The sequence below is a fragment of the Delphinapterus leucas genome, chromosome 1 (assembly GCF_059928025.1).
Source record: "Delphinapterus leucas isolate spDelLeu-1000000601 "Yukka" chromosome 1, BTC_Dleu_Yukka2, whole genome shotgun sequence".
Lineage (NCBI taxonomy): Eukaryota > Metazoa > Chordata > Mammalia > Artiodactyla > Monodontidae > Delphinapterus > Delphinapterus leucas.
In genome coordinates, this window is record NC_143129.1 from 31592003 (window position 1) to 31617636 (window position 25634).

A 25634-nucleotide genomic window follows, 5' to 3' on the forward strand; every position below is an offset into this window, starting at 1 on the left:
ACGACAGCAAACATCAATAAAACTAAAAGCTGGTTCTTTGAGAAGATAAACAAAATTGATAAACCATTACCCAGACTCATCACAAAAAAAAGGGAGAAGACTCAAATCGATAGAATTGGAAATGTAAAAGGAGGAGTAACAACTGACACTGAGGAAATAGAAAGGATCACGAGAGATTACTGTAAGCAACTATATGCAAATTCTTAGAAAAGCACAACCTTCCGAGACTGTGCCAGGAAGAAATAGAAAATATAAACAGACCAATCACAAGCACTGAAATTGAAACTGTGATTAAAAATCTTCCAACAAACAAAAGCCCAGGACCAGATGACTTCACAGGCGAATTCTATCAAACATATAGAGAAGAGCTAACACCTATCCTTCTCAAACTTTTCCAAAATATAGCAGAGGCAGGAACACTCCCAAACTCATTCTACGAGGCCACCATCACCCTGATACCAAAACCAGACAAGGATGTCACAAAGAAAGAAAACTACAGGCCAATATCACTGATGGACAAAGATGCAACAATCCTCAACAAAATACTAGTCAACAGAATCCAACAGCACATTAAAAGGATCATACACCATGATCAAGTGGGGTTTATCCCAGGAATATAAGGATTCTTCAATATACGCAAATCAATCAATGTGATACACCATATTAACAAATTGAAGGAGAAAAACCATATGATCATCTCAGTAGATGAAGAGAAAGCTTTTGAAAAAATTCAACACCGATTTATGACAAAAACCTTCCAGAAAGTAGGCACAGAGGGAACTTACCTCAACATAATAAAGGCCATATACGACAAACGCTCAGCCAACATCATTCTCAATGGTGAAAAACTGAAACCATTTCCTCTAAGATCAGGAAGAAGACAAGGTTGTCCACACTCACCACTATTATTGAACATAGCTTTGGAAGATTTAGCCACAGCAGAGAAGAAAAAGAAATAAAAGGAATCCAAATTGGAAAAGAGGATGTAAAGCTGTCACTTTTTGCAGATGATATGATAGTATACATAGAGAATCCTAAAGATGCTACCAGAAAACTACTAGAGCTAATCAATGAATTTGGTAAAGTAGCAGGATACAAAATTAATGCACAGAAATCTCTGGCATTCCTATACACTAATGATGAAAAATCTGAAAGTGAAATTAAGAAAACACTCCCATTTACCATTGCAACAAAAAGAATAAAATACCTAGGAATAAACCTACCTAAGGAGATGAAAGACCTGTATGCAGAAAGCTATAAGACACTGATGAAAGAAATTAAAGATGATACAAACAGATGGAGAGATATACCATGTTTTTGGATTGGAGGAATCAACATTGTGAAAATGACTATACTACCCAAAGCAATCTAAAGGTTCAATGCAATCCCTATCAAACTACCAATGGCATTTTTCATAGACCTAGAACAAAAAATTTCAAAATTTGTATAGAAACACAAAAGACCCGAATAGCCAAAGCAATCTTGAGAAAGGAAAACGGAGCTGGAGTAATCAGGCTCCTGGGCTTCAGACTATCCTACAAAGCTACAGTAATCAAGACAGTATGGTACTGGCACAAAAACAGAAATATCAATCAGTGGAACAGGATAGAAAGCCCAGAGACAAATCCACGCACATATGGTCACCTTATCTTTGATAAAGGAGGCAAGAATATACAGTGGAGAAAAGACAGCCTCTTCAATAAGTGGTGCTGGGAAAACTGGACAGCTATATTTAAAAGAATGAAATTAGAACACTCCCTAACACCATACACAAAAATAAACTCAAAATGGATTAAAGACCTAAATGTAAGGCCAGACACTATCAAACTCTTAGAGGAAAACATAGGCAGAACACTCTATGACATAAATCACAGCAAGATCCTTTTTGACCCACCTCCTAGAGAAATGGAAATAAAAACAAAAATAAATAAAGAGCAGAAAGAGAAAAACAAATATCATATATTAATGCATATATGTCGAATCCAGAAAAATGGTACAGGTACCAGTTTGAAAGGCAGAAATAGAGACACAGATGTAGAGAACACACATATGGACACCAAGGGTGGAAAGTGGGTGTGGAGGGGTGATGGTGGTGGGATGAATTGGGAGATTGGGATTGACATATATACACTAATATGTATAAAATAGATAACTAATAAGAACCTGCTCTATAAAAAATAAATAAAATTTAAGAAAAATTAAAGGAAAATATAGCAAGGAAAAGAAAACATACACAAGATGAAACGACAACCCTCCGAATGGGAGAAAATATTTGCAAATGAAGCAACTGAGAAAGGATTAATCTCCAAAATTTACAAGCAGCTCATGCAGCTCAATATCAAAAAAACAAACAACCCAATCCAAAAATGGGCAGAAGACCTAAACAGACATTGTTCCAAAGAAGATATACAGATTGCCAACAAACACATGAAAGGATGCTCAACATCACTAATCATTAGAGAAATGCAGATCAGAACTACAATGAGGTATCACCTCACACCAGTCAGAACGGCCATCATCAAAAAATCTACAAACAATAAATGCTGGAGAGGGTGCGGAGAAAAGGGAACCCCCTTGCACTGTTGGTGGGAATGTAAATTGATACAGCCACTATGGAGAAAAGTATGGAGGTTCCTTAAAAAACTAAAAATAGGGCTTCCCTGGTGGCGCAGTGGTTGAGAGTCCGCCTGCCGATGCAGGGGACGTGGGTTCGTGCTCCGGTCCAGGAAGGTCCCACATGCCGCGGAGCGGCTGGGCCCGTGAGCCATGGCCGCTGAGCCTGCGCGTCCGGAGCCTGTGCTCCGCAACGGGAGAGGCAACAACAGTGAGAGGCCCGCGTACCGCAAAAAAAAAAAAAAAAAATCTAAAAATAGAACTACCATACAACCCAGCAATCCCACTACTGGGCATATACCTAGAGAAAACCATAATTCAAAAAGAGTCATGTTCATTGCAGCTCTATATACAGTAGCCAGGACATGGAAGCAACCTAAGTGTCCATCGACAGATGAACGGATATAGAAGATGTGGCCCATATATACAATGGAATATTACTCAGCGATAAAAGAAACGAAATTGAGTTATTTTTAGTGAGGTGGATGGACCTAGAGTCTATCATACAGAGTGAAGTAAGTCAGAAAGAGAAAAACAAATACCATATGCTAACACATATATATGGAGTCTAAAAAAAAAAGTTTATGAAGAACCTAGGGGCAGGACAGGAATAAAGACGCAGATCTACATCTGAATCCTCAAGAATGGACTTGAGGACATGAGGAAGGGGAAGGGTAAGCTGGGACAAAGTGAGAGAGTGGCATGGACATATATACACTACCAAATGTAAAACAGATAGCTAGTGGGAGCAGCCGCATAGCACAGGGAGATCAGCTCGGTGCTTTGTGACCACCTATAGAGGTGGTATAGGGAGGGTGGGAGGGAGACGCAGAGGGAGGGGATATGGGGATATATATATACGTATAGCTGATTCACTTTGTTATAAAGCAGAAACTAACACACCATTGTAAAGCATTATACTCCAATAAAGATGTTAAAAAAATAAATAAGTAAAATTAATTTTTAAAAAAATCCTTAAAAGGAAAGGCATAATATGTTACTTCTCTTTTATCCCGTTTTGTATCATGCAAGATCAGTCCACGGCAGTGTGCAAGGGAAATAGTTATTTTTAAAGCAAAATGTCATCTGTTTTGCAACCTAATTATATAGACAGGAGAGGCTCAGATATTTCATTCGCTCCGCAGATTAAAGGGCAAAGCCAGGGACCAATTTGGACTTTCAGTAGTCCATTTGATGTAATGGAATAAAATGCATAATGTGCATGTAGTAAAACAGAACACAGAGAACAAAAGGCACAGTTTAGACTGTGCTGAAGAATAATATTTTAAAATACCTATAATTATACCTGCATGACTCACAATGAGAGTCACATTTTTAACAATGGAAAATCAACTTTGCTCTATTTCCACTGGAGTTTCAGTAGTCACAGAATTCTGAACTTCACACATGGTGCTAAATCTGAAATGGTACAAAGTGAGCGAGCACAGGCCACCTGCTGTGACCATGAATTTCCATTACTGCAGGTGGCTGGAGAGAAAGAAGTTCTAGAATCAATGAACAAAATAGGTGATAATTAATGGCAGGTAAGAAGCAGGTTCCTCATGGACTTTTCAGATTTCTGAGGTCACAGCTTCAAGGTTTAGAACATAACCCAGTCTGCCTTGAGACTATTTATATTTGAATATGTGTATTTCAAGTCTGGACTTTGACCAAATGAAATTACCCACATGCCTTACTCTCCCACAGGAAACAATATACTAATTCACTCCTGAGTGACTCTCCCAGCTCATGTTCATGGTGCCAGGAAATGCTAAATTCTCCTAAAATCACTTAATTCCTACAATGATCCTGTAGTGCAAGAATTGGCACTATTTTACACAGATGAGGAAACTGAGGTTCACAGATGCTAAATAAATCACTTAAGATCTCATAGAAAATAGATGCTGAATCTAAGACAAAAATCCAGAGCTAACTATAAAGCATGTAGAAACTCTTTTAACTCACTTTCCTATAACTTAGTGGTTCCCAAACTTTGCTGCATATCAGAATCACCGTGGAATCTTTAGAAAATATGGATGCCTGGCTCCCACTCCCAGGCTTTCTAATGTAATTGGTCTGGAGTACAACACAGGCACTGGGATTAGCTGAAAATCTCCCCAGGTGATTCTCTTGTGCAGCAAAGTTTGGAAACCATGGTCCTGCCACTTGGCCAGGTTAACCAAGGCCTTCCGTCAGCTGTGTCAGGCACGCTGCCTGATGCCCACAGCACATTGTATGCTTGTGAGGTGTGCTGGCTGTTCCCAGTTTGTCTATGCACTTTTGCACCAAAAACATGAGCTGTACACTTATCAACAGGTCAGCTGGGTTTCCTCCTAAACCTAATTATGCCACTTATACTTGATATTATAAATAAAAATATAATCAAATATTATGTAAACCAATAAAATATGATTATGTAAAGAGAGCTAATATTTCTAAAAAAAAACCCTGAAATCAATGCTTTGGAAAGATGTGATTAAAATGAGTTAATTTTTGAAAAAAGATGCTGAATCAGGTGTGAATGAGAAATTACAGAGTAGAAAAAATTTTAAGAATCTAGGGAAAGTCTATACCCAGTTAGCTGCACAAGTGTCTCTTAAGTTCTTCCATCGCTCAGAAGAAATTGAAAGCAAAAACCAGACTATTATTAATATGAATGTGGTTTATAAAAGTCAGAATCTAAAGCTGAAAACTCATCTCAAAGAGAAAGCCATGGCCCTGTATCAGAAGACCAATGAATAAACACACAATTGTATGTTTTAAGCTGAAAGTGTTTTAAGACGTGAATGTATCCTTTTATATGATTTCCCTTTTTAACTTAACTTTCTCGTTAACTGATAACTCCTTCTGACCGTGTTGTGTAACAGGGCTGTGAACTCACACCACCTGCTTACCCAAAAAGTAATTGAATGGTCGCTCTCTTTCTGAAACAGCTGCAACTACGTAATCAAGAAATTCACTCACTGTTTAATATACAGCACACATTTCATGTGGTGTGACATGTAAGGTCTGATGTGCAGGCACACCTCTAGGTGTGGAGGACAGGGGGCCAGATGACAGGGGACCCTGTCCTCAGGGAGCCTGTAGTCTGATGGGGCTTAGAAAGCCCAGAATGACTGAGATATAAGGTGAGTAAGGCAGTGGCTTAACATCCCCCAAACTGCTATGGGACTTAAAGAAGAAAGATATTCCACAGAGGGGAGAATCTGAAAGACTTATGGGGAGGCAGCTCAAGGGGGTAGTAGGGTACAGAAAAGGTTTTTTTATTGTTGACGTTATTGTTTCTTCCTTTCCCTTCCTTCCAAGATAAGACAGCCCTGACTTCAGTGGTAGGAGAGACTGAAAATAAAAGCACAAAAAGACGATTGATGGGGTCCCAATTGGTGGGGTCCCAGAAAAGGCAGAAGGGGAAAGGATAAGGAAGGCAAGGAGATGGGAGGAAGCAGACCTATGGGAAAGGAGTGGGGGAAAGTGAGGTACAGGGACAAGGAGGTTTGGATGCTAAGAGGACAGAAGCCGAGGTCATAGCCAGACTGACTTTCTTCTCCTTAAACAGGAAGCTGGCTATCTGCTGAAAGAGGTAGAGCAGGGGTCTCAGGCTTCAAGAGGAGGTTGGGAACTGCTGCTCTGATGCAGGTGGTGGGAAGGCCATGAGAGACCACTGTGGGAATTCCACACTGCACAGTTTGGAAAATTGTCTCCTGGCCAAATATTTTAAAAATTGTATTACAAAAAATCTAAAAACATCAAACTGTCATTTCACTGTTGACCAAGGGGAACATGAGAGCCCTAAAGTAGCCCCACCATGTATGGCCATCCTCGCTGCACAGGGCTTTGCAATTAGGGACAGCAGAGGCCCGGTTCTGCATCATTTAGAAGCAATGCTCCTTCCTAGATCCTTTTTCCTACATCTACCACCCAAATAATGGATCTCTAGAGTCCTATGGACAGCACAGCCCTGGATAGGGCATCAGCTGATTCAAGGCATTCCAAGATATAGGAAAGAGGGGTTTGGTGGTCAAAAGAAAACCAAGATTAAGACTTGTAAACAGATGAGTGCAGGCAGAGATGAATGTCCACGTCCTCACACGGTGGTTCATGTGCACACACACAGATGGATGCCCGGGTGCTGGTACACAGGTACACACACAGCCAGCCCAGTCCCCGCTTGGCCTCTACACTTCCCCTGGAGGCAATAACGTGAATGAACAAATCAGAAACCTAGTGTCATTCTTAGCCCTGGGCAACAGTTGCTTGCAAGCTTAGATTACTCATCAAAGTGAGGCTTTTAAAAACCATCTTAAGGGCTTCCCTGGTGGTGCAGTGGTTGAGAGTCCGCCTGCCGATGCAGGGAACACGGGTTCGTGCCCCGGTCCGGGAAGATCCCACATGCCGTGGAGAGGCTAGGTCCGTGAGCCATGGCCACTGAGCCTGCGCGTCCGGAGCCTGTGCTCCGCAACGGGAGAGGCCACAACAGTGAGAGGCCCGCGTACCGCAAAAACAACAAAAAACAAACAAAAAAAACACATCTTAATCAATAGGACTTGGAAAATTCTGTATTGTGAACGTATTCCACTGCAGTATCACTCGTAGCATCTGGCTTTGGACTGCTAATTCACTCATCTTTATGAGGAGCACCTCCTGACTGTCATGGTTTTAGGGTCCCTTCCCCATTGCTGCAATTCCCAAGGGGAATCTCAAGCCTTTACAGACATAGCTTTGCAAAGCAGGGGAAGGCTCCACGACAGGTGAAGAATCAGCCCCACTAATGCTCCAAAAATGTTTAAAGCAGGGAATATTTTAAGCTTAACCTAGTGCTATCTGCAAAGCAGTGATACATCCACACAGAATTTTCTTTTCTACCTTGCCTGGACATGTTGTAAACATTTTTGTCTGTCCACTTATATGTGCATATGTGTATGTGCGTGTGTGTTTATAAAGCGCATATATGTGTATAAGCTCCAGGTGCCCACATACACATGGTGTGTTTACTTCTTGCATCAGAGACCTCTTTGAATCCAGCATCTTCATTGGCCTCTAATGGCCAGTTACCAGCAGCTTGCTCTGCTCTGTTTCCCTGCAGGGGGACTAATTAATAAACTTTTCCTTAATGGAGTTCTGGCTGCCAGGTCCACAGGGATTATTGCTTATATATAAGTAAACAAAATTTCCGTTTTAAACAACACTCCAAATCTCCTCATTATATTTTAAACAGATATAAAGGCACTGAGTCAAGCAAGCCGTGGGCTAGGAGGCTGTGTGCATTCTGGCCTGGATTCCCTTCCTCACTGGAAGCCAGGTACTGTAGCAGGCAGGTGATGCCCCCAGGTCCTTCGGGGCTAACACCCACATCAGCCTGGATGCCTGCCTTTTCTTTGTTCTCATCTACAGATACGTTAGAAAGTACCTCACTAGGTTTTGGAGGCCATTAACAGCATCTGCCTTGTCTTTTAACCTGAACTTATTATTTAAAAGCCATTCACTTTCACAATTTATAAATAGGAAGAAAATGAATTTGATGTTAAATATTTAATAAGTGCCCAGGATTTGTTAGGTGAGGACTTGGGTGGATTGTTGGGTTTAGGGAATGTCCCAGCCTACGCTTTTGTGGAAGCTATACGTTAAGTTCTTATAGTTGAAATAATTTAATTGTTTCTTTGTTTTCAAGATTCCTCTCTACTTTCAGATTCCATATTGAAAGCAGAACCATGAAAGAAAGTGAAAACCTGAAAGCAAGTTGTTTTAACTTGGTTAGAAACCTAGAGGGAGGGATTATCCTTCCCTCCTGAGCTTTTCTGCTCAGAGCCATTTGGCTCCAGGATCAGATCTTCTGCAAGTCACCCTTTGCTGAGAGTACAAGAATCCACTGCGGGCTTTGATTATGATCATGACTGGTACCTTAAAAGAATAAAATAAACATTTTTCAGATTCCCACATTCATGCTGCTAAGACATAACTCAGAGAAATCAGTGAAGGCAGGATTTAAAGCCAGCTCCCAGATCGTTAGGAGAACTGTGGATCAAATTCTGTTACAGGGCTTCCCTGGTGGCGCAGTGGTTGAGAGTCCGCCTGCCGATGCAGGGGACACGGGTTCGTGCCCCGGTCCGGGAAGATCCCACATGCCGCGGAGCGGCTGGGCCCGTGAGCCATGGCCGCTGAGCCTGCGCGTCCGGAGCCTGTGCTCCGCAACGGGAGAGGCCACAGCAGTGAGAGGCCCGCGTACCGCAAAAAAGAAAAACAAAACCCAAAACAACAAACAAACAAAAAGGTCACAGCTGCCCTCGAGGAGAGGCTTCTCTCCCGGGGGGGCCAAGGAGGCTCGAGGGCAGAGGCCGACTTACTTCCCCCCTTGCCGCTCTTCTCCATGCGGTACTGGTAGATGTGCAGCGTGAAGAGCATGTGGGAGTTGCGGAGGTCGTCCTCGTTGCAGTCCTGCTGGCTGCCCCGCCGGGAGGTTATGGCAGCATCCAGGAAGAAGGCGGCCTTCTCTGCAGTGGGCGCCCGCAGCTCACTCTGGTTCTGCAGCTGGAAGACACAGGGGAAGGACTGAAGCTGCAGGCGGGCAGTTTGCCTGCCACTCGGGGCTGGCTGTCCGTTCCGCATTCTTGAAGGCTGGACGTCCTTCTGGAACCAGGGCCTCTATCCATGTGCAATTCTCAGCTTAATTTATTCATATCTGAAAAGTAACACTGAGCACGCTTATTGGATGAAACATATTTTCACCCATTTTACAACTGAATTAGAATCTGTAAGTATCAGGTGTGAAAAGCAAATGGTTGTATCTGGGTGATCCATGGGGGCAGGTGTCCCACCCTGACCTCCGCAGAGGCCAGCAAACCAACATCCTGGGCAATCCATGTACCTAAGAAAACATGAGGGATGTGACTGCATCTTGATTTCAAAGATTAGAGTGTTTAGAAGCAGGTGGGTTGCAAAGTGTGATTTTAGTCCAGATAGTACTGGTATCACAAAGAAGTGAAAAAACTTAGTTAGCTTTAACTCAATTCTCAATTTTCCTAGCTATTTAATTAGAGCCAATTTTAGGCCACATTTACTAGCATAGTTATAAATAAGAAGTAAGTGTAAAAGACATAAGAAGTAAGTGCAAAAGACATATGAAAACACCCAAGATACTTGAACGTCTCATCTATATCATTTAAGGGCTATCTATTTTATCTTTAGTTGCTAAATTCATGTTCATGGCATAGTCATTAATTCATTAAAGAAGCACTGTGGGCAACGTGTCTAAATCCTATGAGATGTCTTGGTAATTACAGTAAACCTTACTCAGAGCAATATTATCGGCATTTGACCAGCACTCCTTTACTGGGGGTGGGAGGGAAGAAAAGTAAACTAATATTTCTGATTTATTCAAAGGAGTGATTTGCAGTATGTGCCTTAGGGTCAAATTTTGACAGTCTTCTATTCTGACTCTAACTGTATCTATAATTCTGAATCATGAGAGTCGATATTTGGAACCTGAGACCATCAAAATCCTCAACCTTCAGAGAGGTTCTGTGGTGCTCGTTGTTTCATACTTACTATCACAGAAAAGATAACCCAAAGAATGTTTAAGATTCTTCAACAAGAAGGTAAAGAGGATGTTGGCCTCTTCCTCTTTTTCTTCATCTTCAGTTAACCAGAGCTTTCGCCACTGGAACTTCATTAATGGAGTTATAAAAGTGAATGGAGGTTATAGCATATTTGAACGTCTAAGTAATGCTTGGAGTGGGGGCAGTGGGTAGGGTGACACTGATTCCATCACAGGTGCTGAGAAATGCGCATGTGAGGGCTCCATCCCAGGCCTATTGAATCAGAAATTCTAGAGGTGGAGCCCAGCAGTCTGTGTTTTAGCAGGTCTTCCAGGTGACTCTGATGAAGACTGAAGTTTGAGAGCCACTGGATGAATGTCTGTATGACCACTTAGTTTGCATTCTAATTAGGTTTCATATCCAAATGGTATCTGATGCATCTGTCAAAACTATGAAGAGCCAATTTTAGTCCGACATGGTAAGGACTTTTGGGAGTTGCTGAGAACTAACCAGGCAATCACAATCGACAGTCAGGAGAAACATCTAAGAGGGCTTCCTGGAAGAAGTGTCAACTAGCTGATACCCAACAAAAAAGGAGTTAGCCAGATGAAGAGCGAGAGGAGAGGAGTCAGCAGCCTTCTGTGCACAGGGAACAGGATGTTCACAGGCCCAGAATAAAAAGAGGGAGGATGGTTGGTGCCTTAGAGCCTTGTTACTGAAAGTGTGGTCAGTCGTTGGGAAGGTCGTCAGAAATGCGTCATCAGAGGCCCAATCCCAGACCTATGGAACCAGAATCTGCATTTTAACAAGATCACCAGTGCTTCTTATGCACACTGAAGTTTGAGGGGCACTGCTTTCTTAGGGGACCTAACTGTAATCTAAGAGGAGTGGCAGCAGGGGAGTGGTTGCAGGTGATGCTGTCAGGTTGTGTAGGGCCTCTTGCGAACCAGGAGGATTCATAATGGAAGTGGAAGGATCTGAGGTGCTCTAAGCAGGGGAGGAACATGGCCAGGTGTGAGGAGATGGGTGTAACAGAGTGGGTATCCTCCCCCGAGAAAACAGTCGCACCTGGGGTGAGGCAGGTACTTATCGAAATGAACACCTATCTAAAAAGGAGGCGTCTGATAAAACGAGAAAAGAGAGCCTATAGCTACAGACTGGAAAACCGGATTATTCTGGATATGAACCAGGGTCCTCCCAGGTCATTCCCACCTCTACTGTCAAACAGCGAGGGAGAAACACTCCCAACAGGCATGACAAAGGCGAACTGGAACTTCTCTTGGCTTCCATGGTTCCAGCAATTATATCATGGTTCCAATTAGAAAGTGGTTATTAGTTTTTCCTACAGCACTACTAGTCCGGCTGTAAACCAGTGCCAGAAACACAGTTTATAGAGCCATAAACAGCCCCAGTAATGGCTGGAGCTATTTGTGCAAAGCAGTAAACATTTCCGCTTGTTGCTAAACAAAAGAAAGATGGTATTTTCTTTTTTGTTTTGAAAGGGGCGTAAAGAAAGTGAATTCAATTTCCCCCAAATGCTACAACAACTGTGGTTCCTGTTCATTGTCAATTAGATTCAAGGTACAAATATTTAGGTTGGGCGAGCAGCTGCCCTGCAGCTGCAGGCCATAAAGTTCCAGTCCACTTTAAAGTAAACACTTGCAAGCCTCCCCCGGTTGCATGTTGAGTGAGTCATGAGGTGAACTGCCCCAGCTACCGAGGTAGGGATGAGCCACCTTGGAGCCAGCCAAGCCCCAGAAGCAATCACCTGCGTGCCACAGATGGGGTCCTCGCACAGGTACACGCCCGGAGACTGGCCGTCCTGCAGGCTGCCCGTGGCCACCTCCGACAGCAGGTCCCGAAGGTTCTCTTCTTTGCCCCACACCTCCACGGCTGAGATCCGCACTGAGAAACGGGCTCCGGTCTTTTCTTTCCGTTCATTTATCAGCTTGAAGAGCCAAGAGATGGCACAGGGGATGATGCCAAGGTTCTGCATGGAATCATCTTTTCCGATCATGGTGTAGGATTTTCCTGGGAGAGCAAGGAAAGAAAGAAAAGCAGCTTGAGTGTCCAGGCATCATTCTATAGTCTCAAGAATAGATGCCAAGGATGCAGAAGAAAGGCATGGGGAGTGGGGAATGGGAAGAAAGGAAAGGAAAAGGTGAGAGAAATATTAAACATTTGACATTTCCAAGTACTATTGATGGAATAGCTATAATAAAGAATGTGAGAGCCCCAACTAATGACAAGATTAAATCACAGTTGACCTTGAGGAGAGGATCTCAAACATTACAAGCTATCCAGTTTCCATACTGTTTTTCTCATGGTGGGAAGGCAGAAGCCTTTCATCACTGATATGGTTCTTTTTATCACCACCCCACAGATTCACTCCACATACTTACACTTTATATCCTTTTTCAAGTTAAATGCTGTGTATATTTTGCATGGGCAAATTCCATTAAAATCTGGGTCACTGCTTTGATCAGAGATCAGGAAGACCGAAGTGGCAGTGAGATGAAATGGGCTTTCCGACCTGGCCTAGAACTGGCTCCATCATTGCAAAGCTGCTGTTGGAAGCTCTGCCCAGGGACACTTTTTGGAACTCGCCAAATTACTAACTTATCAAGCATGTAAAGTGAGACCTGGTGAGCAGATGGCCACAGGTCAGGATTAAGAAGGCACTTCAAGGGGATTCAGTCATCAAACCCTCACAGAGGTGTGTGGCGGCCGCCTTTCCCAGGTGCTTCAGCACAGGTGGATTCCCGACAGCTGGGTGGTGGGAAGCAAGGATGCTGGCAGACTGATCTCCCCAGACAGGTGCTAATGTGGTCTGGCCTTTGCTTGGTGGCTGCTCCTCTGGCATTATGTTGAACCCAGGTCCTCTGGGGAAGGGGAGTCCTCTCTGCTCCCCAGCAACCCCTGCTCAGGAAATGTAATTTTCCTGCTGGCTTTCTGGGCGTGACCCTGACCTGGACCGAGTGGGAACAACCCCACTACTCCCTTTGTGCATTTCGTGGACTCTAAGGCTTTCCTAGATGACTGGGAATCCACTTAGGATGAGCATCTATATTTCAGAAGCAGAAATGGTTATTCATGATTATTCAATTCAGCACCTGCGGGAAACCACCTTTCCCTTCATCCGAGGACTCTGGGTACAATACAGAAGAATGGATAAAGTGATTGGGAAATCCAGCAAGCAGCATGAAAAAGTAAAGCTCTCACTGACCCAGCTTGGCGTGGCCGAAACAGAACACACAGCCATCCGCCCCGTTGACCACAGACTGGATCACCTCTGCCACGGTTCCAGCACACACTTCCGCCTGGCAGACACAAGAGGAGACACAAACTGTGAGTCGACCATTAACAATGGAAACTTGCACCTGCTCTCCTGGGACTCAGGGTCCCAGAGCCATGGCATTTCCAGATGGGTCGGCTCTAACGCAGTTCTGGAGGTGCGCAGAACCCTTCGTACTTCCCACTCCCTCGCAAGCCTGAGCATTACACACATTAAAAGCAAACCACCCTTCTGCTAGTTTGTGGTACATTTCAGCTGCTGTCTCTGCAGGCCAGGCACGAACAGGCTGGAACGGGGACGCAGAGTGCTTTCATGGACCTCACGCCATTTTGGCCTCCTCCCCCGGCAAGTATTTAAATATTCCATTCACCCTCTGCTAATTAGATCCCTCCTTTACACACACACACCTCCACCACCACCACACACACACACACACTCAGAGCTTATGAAATGGCTAGGTTTGTTAGAGGGTAAAGGGTGATGTGCCATTTCAGGAAAGTGGCCTTGGGATACTTTATGGTTCTAATCTAAGCAGGAGGTTTGTGATGCATGTCTGCTTTGTCTTCCTGATAACTCTCGCCTCTTTCTCCATCTACATCCTTCTCCTTTCAAAACCAGAATTTTGGGCTTCCCTGGTGGCGGAGTGGTTGAGAGTCCACCTGCTGATGCAGGGGACGCGGGTTCGTGCCCCGGTCCGGGAAGATCCCACATGCCGCAGAGCGGCCGGGCCCGTGAGCCATGGCCGCTGAGCCTGGGCTCTGCGACAGGAGAGGCCACAACAGTGACAGGCCCGCGTACTGCAAAAAAAAACACCAAAAAACAAAACAAAAAACCCAGCCTTTTCTTTCTTTCTCTCTAGATACATTCAATGTATACACTGTTAATCACCATTGGTCAGTATGTTACAATGGGTGGTCTTCAGCCTGTTATGTGTCTCATCTCCAATGTGATTATTACATCCTTAGACAGAGGCCAGTCTCTTGGTAACGTTTTGTATTTCCCCATTAACACCCAATACAGCACTCTGCAAATGATAAGAAAATCAATTTTGTGAACCAACTTGGGGGTCTGGGAAATCTCTCTGGTTAGCATCTGAGGCTTTCACAGCAGCAGGAGGAAGAATCACTCGCCATGTGCTGCACCTTCCTTTCTCCCTCAGCACCAGAGTCAGATCTGGAAGCTTTCAGAGGACGTGCAAACCCGGAGCTCAGTGGGCATCGGAGCAACGTGCCTCCCAGTGGGAATCTGAGAACTGCAGCCTCGGCACTGAATGTCGTTATTCAGCTCCAGGTTGCAACAACACAATGAACCTAAGTGTTCGAAAATCCATGTTCTCTCCCGAACCGAGATTGAAAAACCACACTCCTAACAGCTGTCAGTTGTTCTGGTGATGGCCTCAGCAGCTCTGCTGGGGGCTCCTCCTGAGTGAAGCGGGTGGCAGGATGAGGCTGCGGTGGGGACCACAGGATCTGTCTCACCCCCAGGGCCTAGGCAATGAGAGTTCGGAGCTAAACCCTGAGACTGAGGTGGAATCTTGATGGAATTTGCTGCAGGTGCCTCTGCAGAGCCAGGAGAAGTTATCACCAAATGAACTCTGCCTTCCTCGGACATAAAGTGAGATGGGGGTTAGGAGGCTGAGAGCCCACCTTGAGCCATACATAAAACAAACTGTATTAGATTCAAGGTCAGCAAAGAGAAAGATGGTTGTGTGTGGACCAAATCCGCGCACATTACTGAATCACCCGTCCAAAGGCCTGAGGACAGAGAGAAACGGGAGCAGCCTCACAGGACACAGGTTGGGCAGGCCTCCCCTTGCAGAATTCTTGTCCAGTGTCCACTGAGAAGACAGCAGTCAGCAACATGTCCATCTGGTGTTTGTTAGCTGACAATGGCCCCTGGAGGCCCTTTGCTGTCTTTCCCCTTGAGCCTAGAGAAGCAGGAGCCTTCCCAAGTGGACTCCACAGGCAGGGCTGGGTGTGCAGGAAGCCTGTTGCCCACCAGCAGGACTCTGTTCTGCTGCCCACCCTTCCTGGTGATGATGGAATGTTTGTGTTCCCCTTACCCCACCAAGTTCATATGTTGAAACTGAATATCCAATGTGATGGTATTTGAAGGTGGGGCCTTTGGGAGGTGATTAATCATGAGGGTGGAGCCCTCGTGGAGGGGATTAGTGCCCTTATAAAAGAGGCCCCAGAGTCCTCCCTGGATCTTCCACAACGGACGTAGCGAGAAGACATCTGTCTATGAATCAAGAAGGGGCCCTCACCAGATCCTGAATCTGCCAGCTCCTTGATCTTGGACTTCCAACCTCCAGGACTGTAAGAAATAAATTTCTGTTGCTTATAAGCCACCCAGTCTGTGCTGTTTTGTTAAGGAAGTGAAAATGGACTAAGACACCTCCCCAAAGCCAGAACCAGCAGAGGTATGCCCCAGCAATGGGCAGCTGGTGACCGCCGAGGCCAGTGGAGGGTACTGAGTGTGGCTTATAAGGAGGATGTCCTTAAAGACCGGGTAAAAGCAAAGTTCATGACCGCCTTGGGCCACGGTGGTTGCTGCTGCCTCACAGGCCAACAACAAGGGCCTGAGAGCAGAGGCCCATTCTGTACGCTTTCCTGCTTTCCTGCTCCGGAGGCTCAGAGGGTGCTCCTTCCCAGGGGCTGAGGCTGAACACGCCGGCAGCGTGATATTACTATGAACAATGACAACAGCATGGTAAAAACAGTAGCATTTGTTGCGCACTCACTGTGTTCTGCCTCTGCTCTAAGCACCTCACGTGTATCCACACAGTGAATCACAGCAGCCCAATGAGGCACATTTTGAACTTGTCTTCATTTTATGGATGAAGACGCTGAGGCCCAGAGAGGTAAAGTGACTTGCCCAAGGACACACTGCTAGTAGCTAGTGGATAAAATGGCGAGAGGGCAAAGATACAACACCATCCTGAGCAGGACGCGGATTGGCTAATAGGAAGACTCCAGGACAGATGTCCACTCAGGAAAGAGTCTGTGAATGAGAGACTGAATGTTTGAGTCTCAGTTTCCTTGTCTGTAATGCGAAAACAGCACTACCTCCCTTTTCAATACCACAGAATTCCAGGAAGAGTAGAATGGGTTAATGTATATGAAACTTCTTGAAAACTACAAATTTATATAGAAATGTAATTTATTATATTGGAAATGTAACAAAAGCAAGCATTCTGAAGCAATAGCAACTGTAAGAGTGAGCACATGAGCTCTGGAACCAAGTGTGAAATGTAAGCAAAGACTAGCAATAAAAATGGCTCCCTTTTCCGGAATAAATCTAAAACTCATTAATAGTCCACACTTAATTTAGGGTTTGCTTTGGAATTCTTACGACTTAGGGGGATTCGCTTTTGAAAAGTTTTAACTGTGTTAATTAAATTACTTGTAGGCCATTTATTAGACCCAATGTCAGGGTTAGATTAGTGACCCCACTGGGTGGTACAACACACAAAAAATGTAACGAGGAGAAAACCTACAGAACTTATTCATAGAGTACTTTGTCTTCTCATGGTAAAACTCTTTGGGAAAACCACACGCTTAGCTTGCTAATGAATGGAGCCTATAATACGTGCTGAGTGCCTATGGTGTCTGTATGAACATCGCTACTTCCTATACTCAGATACCACATGGAGGAAATTAGCAAGAGCTGCAAATGGTACCCATCAGCACCCTGTCTTCAGGTTCTTCTCTAGGCTATTGGTTACCCGAGTGCACACTGTTTTGTTTAAATCTTGGGAAGTGCTGGAAATTTATCAGGAAGATGCAGGTGTCTGATGCCAAAATGCAGGCAAAGTAGGCCACTGTACACCTATAACCTGGGTTATAGATGTCTACTAGAAGATCCAGTTGCACCAATTCATTGCAGATGAATTGCACCAGATGGTGTAAGTGAATCTTCTAGTACACATCTGTTCTATTGGGATTGGTTCCAGGAGGCTTGGTTAAGGAATCTTGGCACCCTGGTCCCCCAAGAAGCCTCCAAATTATACTCATAACAGACTAACAAAAATGGCCACAATTCTCCACCCCTCCCTGTGTGCGTGCCCCTTGCAATGTGACTTCACAGCTCCTCCAATCAAGAGACAGAGCCTCTTCCCCACTCCTCGAATTTGGACCAGTCGCATTCAGCAGAAGTGATGATGTGTCAATTCCGAGCCTAGACCTCAAGAGGCCTGCAAGCTTGGATCCTCTCGTTGCCTTGAGAGGAAGCCCAAGACAGCCTGCTGGTTGATAAGAGACAACATGGAAGACAGACCAGGTGACCTGGCCAAGGCCATTCTGGACCAGCCTAAAACTAGCCAACCCTCAAACATGTGATAGCATCCAGCCAAGATCAGTAGAGCTGCCGACCCAACCCAGAGCTGATCACTGACACACAGGTGAGCCGAGCTAGGAGCAGAGGAATGCTCAGCTGACCTCCAGACTCATGAGCAATAATAAATACTTATGGTTTTAATCCACTAGGCTTAGGGTGGTTTCCAATGCAGCAATAGCTAACCAACACACCAGCTATCCCAGCCTCTCTTCTTCCTCTCCACTCCCCTGACGCAGGCCACAGGACTGCACGTCAGCCTCAGTTTCCCTGCCTAGCACTCCAGGTCCTCAGTAGGGCTTGCCCTCTATGGAGCCCTAGAACCCTGCCTAATTCTTTTTTTTTTCTAAATTTTTTTTTTGATGTGGACCATTTTTAAAGTCTTTATTAAATTTGTTACAATATTGCTTCTGTTTTATGTTTTGGTTTTTTGGCCAAGAGGTATGTGGGATCTTGGCTCCCTGACCAGGGATCGAATTGGAAGGCGAAGTCTTCACCACTGGATCGCCAGGGAAGTCCCAAACCCTGCCTAATTCTAACCCAGCTCCTTGAAACATCTTTCCCCTTCTTACATGCTCACACCCTGAAGCCCAGGCAGGAGTGGGGTCTTAATGGACCAGTGGCCAGCATCTCGATGCAGCTGTACCCGAAACTTCCAATTCTGCCTGCTCTCTTCCTGCTTCTGTTTGCCATCCACTGATTGGCTCTCTCTTCCTTCTCTCCAAGAGTACGTTTTGTTGAAATCCTGGCACAACAATCCTGCCCAAGGTGTGACACCAGCGATTCAAAAGGACTGAACTATTCAATGGAACTCAAATTGGCTCCCGAAAGTTGTTGTGTAGACAGTGGAAGTGACCCATCAGGGTGCTCTGGAAGATACCCTCCCAGCTCACGGGTCCTAGTGAATAGTTAAAGCTTCTTGAAACTAATCAATATCGCCTGAGCCTGAGAAGGGGTTGTACCCACCTGAGAAGCATCTTGTGGAAAAACCGCATCAAAGGCAAACATCTTAGGAGGAACTTGGTTCCCTCTCTTTTGGAAGGCATTTAGACCTCCACATGTCAGGGGGTCATACAAGGTGATCTGCTTCTTTCGTGGGTCCACCTTTAAGAAAGAGCTGGATTCCGAGGTATCGCGAGCCAACGTGGAACAAATGCGAAGCATGACTTTCACCTGTTAAGAAACAAAAGCAGGAAATGACAGGGATTAAGACAGTTGGATACTTTATGATGGAGCACCTTTACGTACTCTGGAGACACAAGTGTACGTGGCAGCATGGAATCTTCTCGTGACAAATTATGATAAAATGCACAATGAATTAGCAACATAACCCTCAGCGGGTCATGGGAAAACTCAATTTATTTATAATTACCAGGTAGAATATTTTGATACGTCCGTTACTTTATTACAGAACTGGCACATCATGTTCTTTGTCTTCCTGTTAATATAAATAGAAAATTAACTGTACCCAGGTGGCCCAATTACTTAGATGAAAAGGTAATCTGGACTGCCAAGCTTTGGGGGGGGCTGGTGTAGTTCCCTTGAAGCTCACAGATCAATAAACCCTGTACATAAAAGTTAGCTCCATAATTTACTCCTTGAGCCTTGCCCGTCAGGACTCTTAGAGACAAAAACCCACAGTTATTAGCGTCATCATTAGAAGCCTGTGAAACGGCCTGTTTTTAATGGCCAGCATTTGAAATGTGTTCCAAGGGGCAACAGTGATAAAAGACTTGTTTGAAACATGTTATTTGGGATCCCATTGAGTGCAGAGAAATGATGGTTTCAAGGGATGAAAGTGCGTCTCTGTGGGAAACAGGCAGCAGTGCCCCTTTAACCCACCTCCTAAGTCATTGAACATGGACATTTCTAGGGCTCAGCCCAGCTCAGCCCCACCCCGGGGCCGAGCGGGGTACTTGTGGGAATGGACTGCTTGCCCTAGAGTTCTGAAGTGAGCAGAAGTCAAGTTGAAGCCACACACATATTTCTAGAGGCTCAAATCCCGGGGAAATGGTCAGCATTTGGTCCCTTACCAGCTCTTTGTTACTGCGTTGCTACTTCACCTACTCGATGAGCCAGGCACTGAGCTAGGCACTGGGGATGCAGAAGACACATAATACCTAAAGGAGCAGGGCACACAGACACAGAGACAGGAGATTTTTGTAATACGATGTGGCAAATCCTGATGCTATATTCAGGGTTATTTTTAAATTCCTCTCTGTGTCATGCCCTCTTCGTCCAATCAATGTTCAGGCCTGAAGAAATCTCAGTCATGCAATTTTGGGGAAAGGGATTGTAAAATTTTACATAAAGGATTTCAAACATACAGAAATGCTCAGAGAATAATCTACACTGTGCATACCGAGTGAGGTCACCCTCCTGCTTATCTCAGCCGTGTCTGCTGAGGCATGGGAACTCACCTGCAGTGGGCAAAGCTGAAAGGTAAAGAATTCCTAGGGCGCTGGACTCATTGGATGGGCTTGCACTGTGTCCCAGCTGGGCTTGTTCTTATCACTTAAGAATAGTACTCAGGTGTGGATCCGGAGGCCGGGGAGGGGGCGGGTGTCACGGTGGAAGGTTGGCGTGAGGCTGACCCCTCAAGGTGCAAATCTTGGTCTTCTCTCTGAGGTCATACAATGGTACCTGCCTTTTCCTGAGGGTCTATGGTATGCTAAGGCTGTGCTGTTATCTATGGTATCTTATTTAATCCTCCCAACAGGCCAGTGCATAGGCGTCCAGATTTTATAGATGAGAAAACAGATGCTACAGAAATTGCGGGTGGAAAGGCTAGGCTCTGATCCCACCTCTGACTCCAAAACCCATACTTTTTCCATTATGCCAAGTATTGCCTCCTATACACAGTCAAACTTCTCGGAACCTCAGTTTTCTCACCTGTATATTAGGGACAACATCACCTATCTCATGGGACTGTTGTGGGAATGAAATGAATTGACATGTGAAGTGCTGAGCACAGGGTAGGCGCCTGACTCCTTTTTCTCCTCCTCTTCTCTGTATTGCCACAGTCTGAATCATGATATCCTAGCATTTTCCAATCACGGTGTGAATGATAAGGTTTTAGAACTCCTTGCCCTGGACTCAAAAACAGGATGCCATGGGGGAATCACTGCAGATGGAGCTGGGTATTAAGTGCTGGGCCTTAAAATGCTCCTGTTAGGGGCTTCCCTGGTGGCACAGTGGTTGAGAGTCTGCCTGCCGATGCAGGGGACATGGGTTCGTGCCCCGGTCCGGGAAGATCCCACATGCCGCAGAGCGGCTGGGCCTGTGAGCCATGGCCGCTGAGCCTGCGCATCCGGAGCCTGTGCTCCGCAACGGGAGAGGCCACAACAGTGAGAGGCCCGCGTAGCGCAAAAAAAAAAAAAAAAAAAGCTCCTGTTAGTAAAACCCATCAAGTCTCACACATAGTCATTGCGTGTATGACAATAACCATCACTTCTGTCTACATTCCATTCTGGCAATTTTCTTGTTCATCATGAATGTCTCCAATCTTATTTCAGTTCCATTCATTACTATAGATTTGCCCCACTTACACAGCAGGTGTGCTAAGAGCATGTATTCAAACTGCAACTTTTGGTAGGTGTCTGGGCCCTCTGGTCTTTCTTTCTTTTTTTTTTTTTTTTTGCGGTACACGGGCCTCTCACTGCTGTGGCCTCTCCCGTTGCGGAGCACAGGCTCCGGACGTGCAGGCTCAGCGGCCATGGCTCACGGGCCCAGCCGCTCCGTGGCATGTGGGATCTTCCAAGGGCATGAACCCGTGTCCCCTGCATCGGCAGGCGGACTCTCAACCACTGCACCACCAGGGAAGCCCCCCTCTGGTCTTTCTGTAAGCAAACCTCCCAGCCCAGCCCCTGAACACTACAAGTCAAGGATGATGCAACCCCAGGCAGAACTGATGGGGTCACATGGCCCACTGCTTTTCTATTTCACAACTTTGCATGCAATTTCTGGGTAACTAGAGGTGCTGAATGTACAATATGAACTAAGCCAGGCAACAGCCCGCAAGGAGAAGCAGCAGAGAAGGGGCTGGATAAGTGAGCCATTTGTCCAGGGGGAAGGCTCCTGAATCTTAATGAACTTCTGAGCCTGCAGTTCAATTTCTGCAGACAGGCTGCAGATCCCAGCTTCTGGTCTGACCAAGGAGATATGCAGCTCTTTAAAAATCCACTGAATTCCGGGCTGAGGGAAATGCCACACTCCATTCTCTCCTTTGTAATTCATTTAAATAAATGGATAATTGTTTTCCCCTTAAAGGAAGGAAATTGGGTTTCTCTGCTTCGTTTCTTTGTGTCATTATTCCTTGAGCCCAGCACTGCACTTCCTGCTAATCCTCTGTAATTAAAGTGCTTAGGAGATACCACTTGTGATCAAGAAAGTCTCCCGACTTCTTGCCAGGAGTTTGTGCTTTTGTTGCAAACACTGGTAGGTTTTTGGCAACATGTACGTCAACCCTCCCTCTGACTGCTGCCCTGGATACAGGGTACCCACAGCTGTCAACGTGCATAGCCTTCTCCCCAGCTCTCAGGGTCCAGGGGACTGTCACTATTTTAGGCCCAGCAGCAGAGGAGCTAGAGAGGCCCAAAGTGGGGGAGCGTGGGCCTGACGCCCTGACTCTCTGGGACTAGCTTAGCAGGTCACCTACCAAAGCTCTCCCTGATTGGGAGCCCGCTTCGCCGCAGTTATCTAATTATTCAGTGGATGGTGGCAGACAGCGGTTGCTCCAGGCAGCACTTGTCCTCCTGTCTTGTTCATTAATCATTCCAGCGCCCCCTACTGGATGGCCCGGCAGGACTGATGGAGAGCGGATACGTGAGACTCGCAGAGCTTTGCGCCTGAACTGGACAGACTCTCCATCAACATGAAGCAGCGCCGGCTGCCACAGCCTTCGGCGCAGCCCACTGACAGGCAGATCCGCCCACGTGGCCACCCAGACTCCCTCCCCCCGCCGCGCCCCCCCCCCCCCCCCCCCCCCGTCCTGAGGCTCAGTGCACAAGCGCACGGTTGAGGACCAGGGAGGTTCCTCGCTGCCTGTCTCTCTATCCCCAAGCTGTCCGGCCGCAGGCTCTCTTCAGACTATATGGCCCAGGAGGGCTGGGGGCAAATCTGACCATCCGAAGGGTCCCTCACCAGTCAGAGAAAGACTACAGACGATGGTGGGGTAGTGGGACACAGAGAGGACACAGCAATCCTCAGTATCAGAATTATCTTTACCTTCCACATCTACTCTTAAGTTCCTAAAACACATCTGGAAATGGTTCTCCAAGGCACACAGAGGCATGTGAGATGGGTTCACCAAAATCTGCCAGCAGGAAGAATGGTGGGGCAAGTAGGGCGGGTGAGACCATCAGAAGGGATTCTAGACCCAAAGGAGCCATCTCCCGAGACAGAACAGCCAAACTGCAGAGCCAGGGGAGCACTGACAACTCAGTCCGGTGTCCTGTGTCCCTCTCGCTGAGGCAGAGTGGCAGCGATGGTGACACTGAGACTCCCGGTGATGCATGTAAGCCATGTAAATACCCACCGTCCCATCTCTCAAGGGCGATTTAGCCTCAGATGAGTGAGAGCGAAGCCCAGGCGAGAGACTGAGTTGACGTCCAGCCCTGCCTGATGACAGCGACTGGGAAGGCCGAGGCAGTGCCGCGCTGCCCTCAGCGCAGCCCAGGAAGCCTTCCTTGGTTTCTACGTATGTTTGGACGGGATTCAGCTCTTGAGGGAAAAACACGGAGGGATAACAAAAGGGTCCATTGTACCTAAAGTACATCTCCTTTCTTACAGGTTCCAGGTGTGATGGGCACTGCCTGCTAGGAGCCAGGAGACTGGGTTCTTATCCAAACACCACCACCATGGTGTGGCTGTTCACCTAAGGCAGGGGCCTTGGTTTCCTTATCCCTAAACTGGGCCAGCTGTGTCACCTCCCTTGCAGGACAGGTGTGAAGAAATAAAGAAATAAAGACAGACTCTAGAGCAACATACAAGTATGAAATATCATTCTTCAAAGAAAAAAGGAAGGGAGGAAAAAAAAGAATGAATTCATATTCTTCAAACCAACTAGTATAAAGTAGACTTTCTACATCAAATTAATAGCATGAGAAGCCTTTCTCCAAGGCTTCATTTTTTTTAATTAAAGGAAAAAAGTATTTAATGAACATACATATCCACAGTGACGAGAGACAAAGAATAAAATATTCTCCTTCTTCCTCCCCCCGCCCCAAATTAAAGAATATACAGTCTACTTACATCTTCTGTAAAGGTGAGTAATCCATGTAAAATTTGATCTGAGGCTCTAAAAGCTAAATGAGGTATTGACCTTATTTTATTCCTTTCTTTTCTGTCTTGATCACACGTGATAGATGTACTCACATTGTCTACTTATGGTACATTAGCCACTTCAGGAAAATTCTCCAACCATTCCAAGTAAGATGACTGAAGAGACAGGAACCTTAAACAGTATATACTTCTCGATATGTATTCTTCTCAACACACTCACTTTTCTGATCTACCAAGAAATGCAGGAACCTTCCATATTCTTCTATGCTTAGGACATTCTGACAAATCTATTGTAAAAGATTTTTACAATAGTGCCAATTTCTAAAACACACTGCAAGTGATTAAGGGTGTGACTTTCCAGCCAATATTTAAAGAGTGGTTTCCTCCTTATAACGTAATGTAAGATTCTATTGCTAATCCACCACTGGCACACTGAAACCCACAAATATGACTTTCTTTCCCCCTTTTGATTTGCCAAATGTGCATGCTTAACCTGATACGAGAGACAGGCAAAGATGTTTTGTAAAGAAACAAATTAAAATTGGGTTTTAGAACAGGAGAAAGTTTAAACACTTTTCTGGTAAAGTTTCTAGAAATAATCTGAAATTACTTTTTCTAAAGGAAGGTCTTGATGATTTCATGTGCCTGAAAGCTTCCAGAAGTTTTTTTGTGTGTGTGTGGTACACAGGCCTCTCACTGCTGTGGCCTCTCCCATTGCGGAGCACAGGCTCCGGACGCGCAGGCTCAGCGGCCATGGCTCACAGGCCCAGCCGCTCCGCGGCATGTGGGATCTTCCTGGACCAGGGCACAAACCCGCGTCCCCTGCATCGGCAGGCGGACTCTCAACCACTGCACCACCAGGGAAGCCCTTCCAGAAGTTTTTAAGGAGACCATGGAATCAAATTCCAAATAGTAATAATCTTGGAGGTCTCAAATAACTCTGATACTGGGAAGTCCAGGGAGCACCAAGCAGGTGCGTGCTCCCTACATTTACAGAGGGAGCTTTTCAACATTACGTTACAAAGTCATTATTCCATCGAAACATAGTTACTGTTACAGAATCACAGGGTCACACTGAGGGACTCCAGAGATTCTAGGCACAGTTGAGCTGTTAGTGACGGAACAAAATCAGAGTGCATTTCTTTGCATAAAACCACAGTAATAATCCTACATGACATATTCGAAGACCATGGGCTATCTTCACCTGGAGGTCCAGAGCAATTGGATCCAGTGCTGAGTTTGGGGGGTAGAGGGCAGACTTCAGGAGGCTGAGGGCACTCCGGGCCTGTTTGGGGGCAGCATCTGCCCTGTGTTGATAAAATCAATCACTCAGTAGAGGATACTCAAGTGACTTGTCCAAAGCCAGTTGCCTGGCAAAGGTGAAAGGGCAGTGGCCCCTGACCCACTCCTCCTACAGAGAGTGTTCTGGGTCGGAACCAAAGAAAGAGCGCTGTCCTCCCACCAAAGCCAACAGGGCTTGAACCTCTCCCACCTGGGGCTGGGCCCGCACTGAGCCACCTTTACAGATATGGGGGGGGGGGGCTGTCCCTGCACTGTGGGTGGCTGGCTTCTCAGAG

At 45.7% G+C, this 25634-nt stretch overlaps 1 protein-coding gene across 1 annotated transcript in view; it reads right to left on the reverse strand.

Annotated features, from left to right (window-relative positions):
- Positions 1–25634, reverse strand: part of KIF26B (kinesin family member 26B) — a 168373-nt gene that overhangs the window by 72614 nt on the left and 70125 nt on the right. The window contains exons 4-7 of the mRNA XM_089909873.1: positions 18742–18948; positions 13372–13465; positions 11914–12176; positions 8955–9138 (exon numbers count right to left, since the gene is read on the reverse strand). Of these exons, the coding sequence (XP_089765999.1) occupies positions 8955–9138; positions 11914–12176; positions 13372–13465; positions 18742–18948 (748 nt within the window). The remainder of the gene's footprint in view (positions 1–8954; positions 9139–11913; positions 12177–13371; positions 13466–18741; positions 18949–25634) is intronic.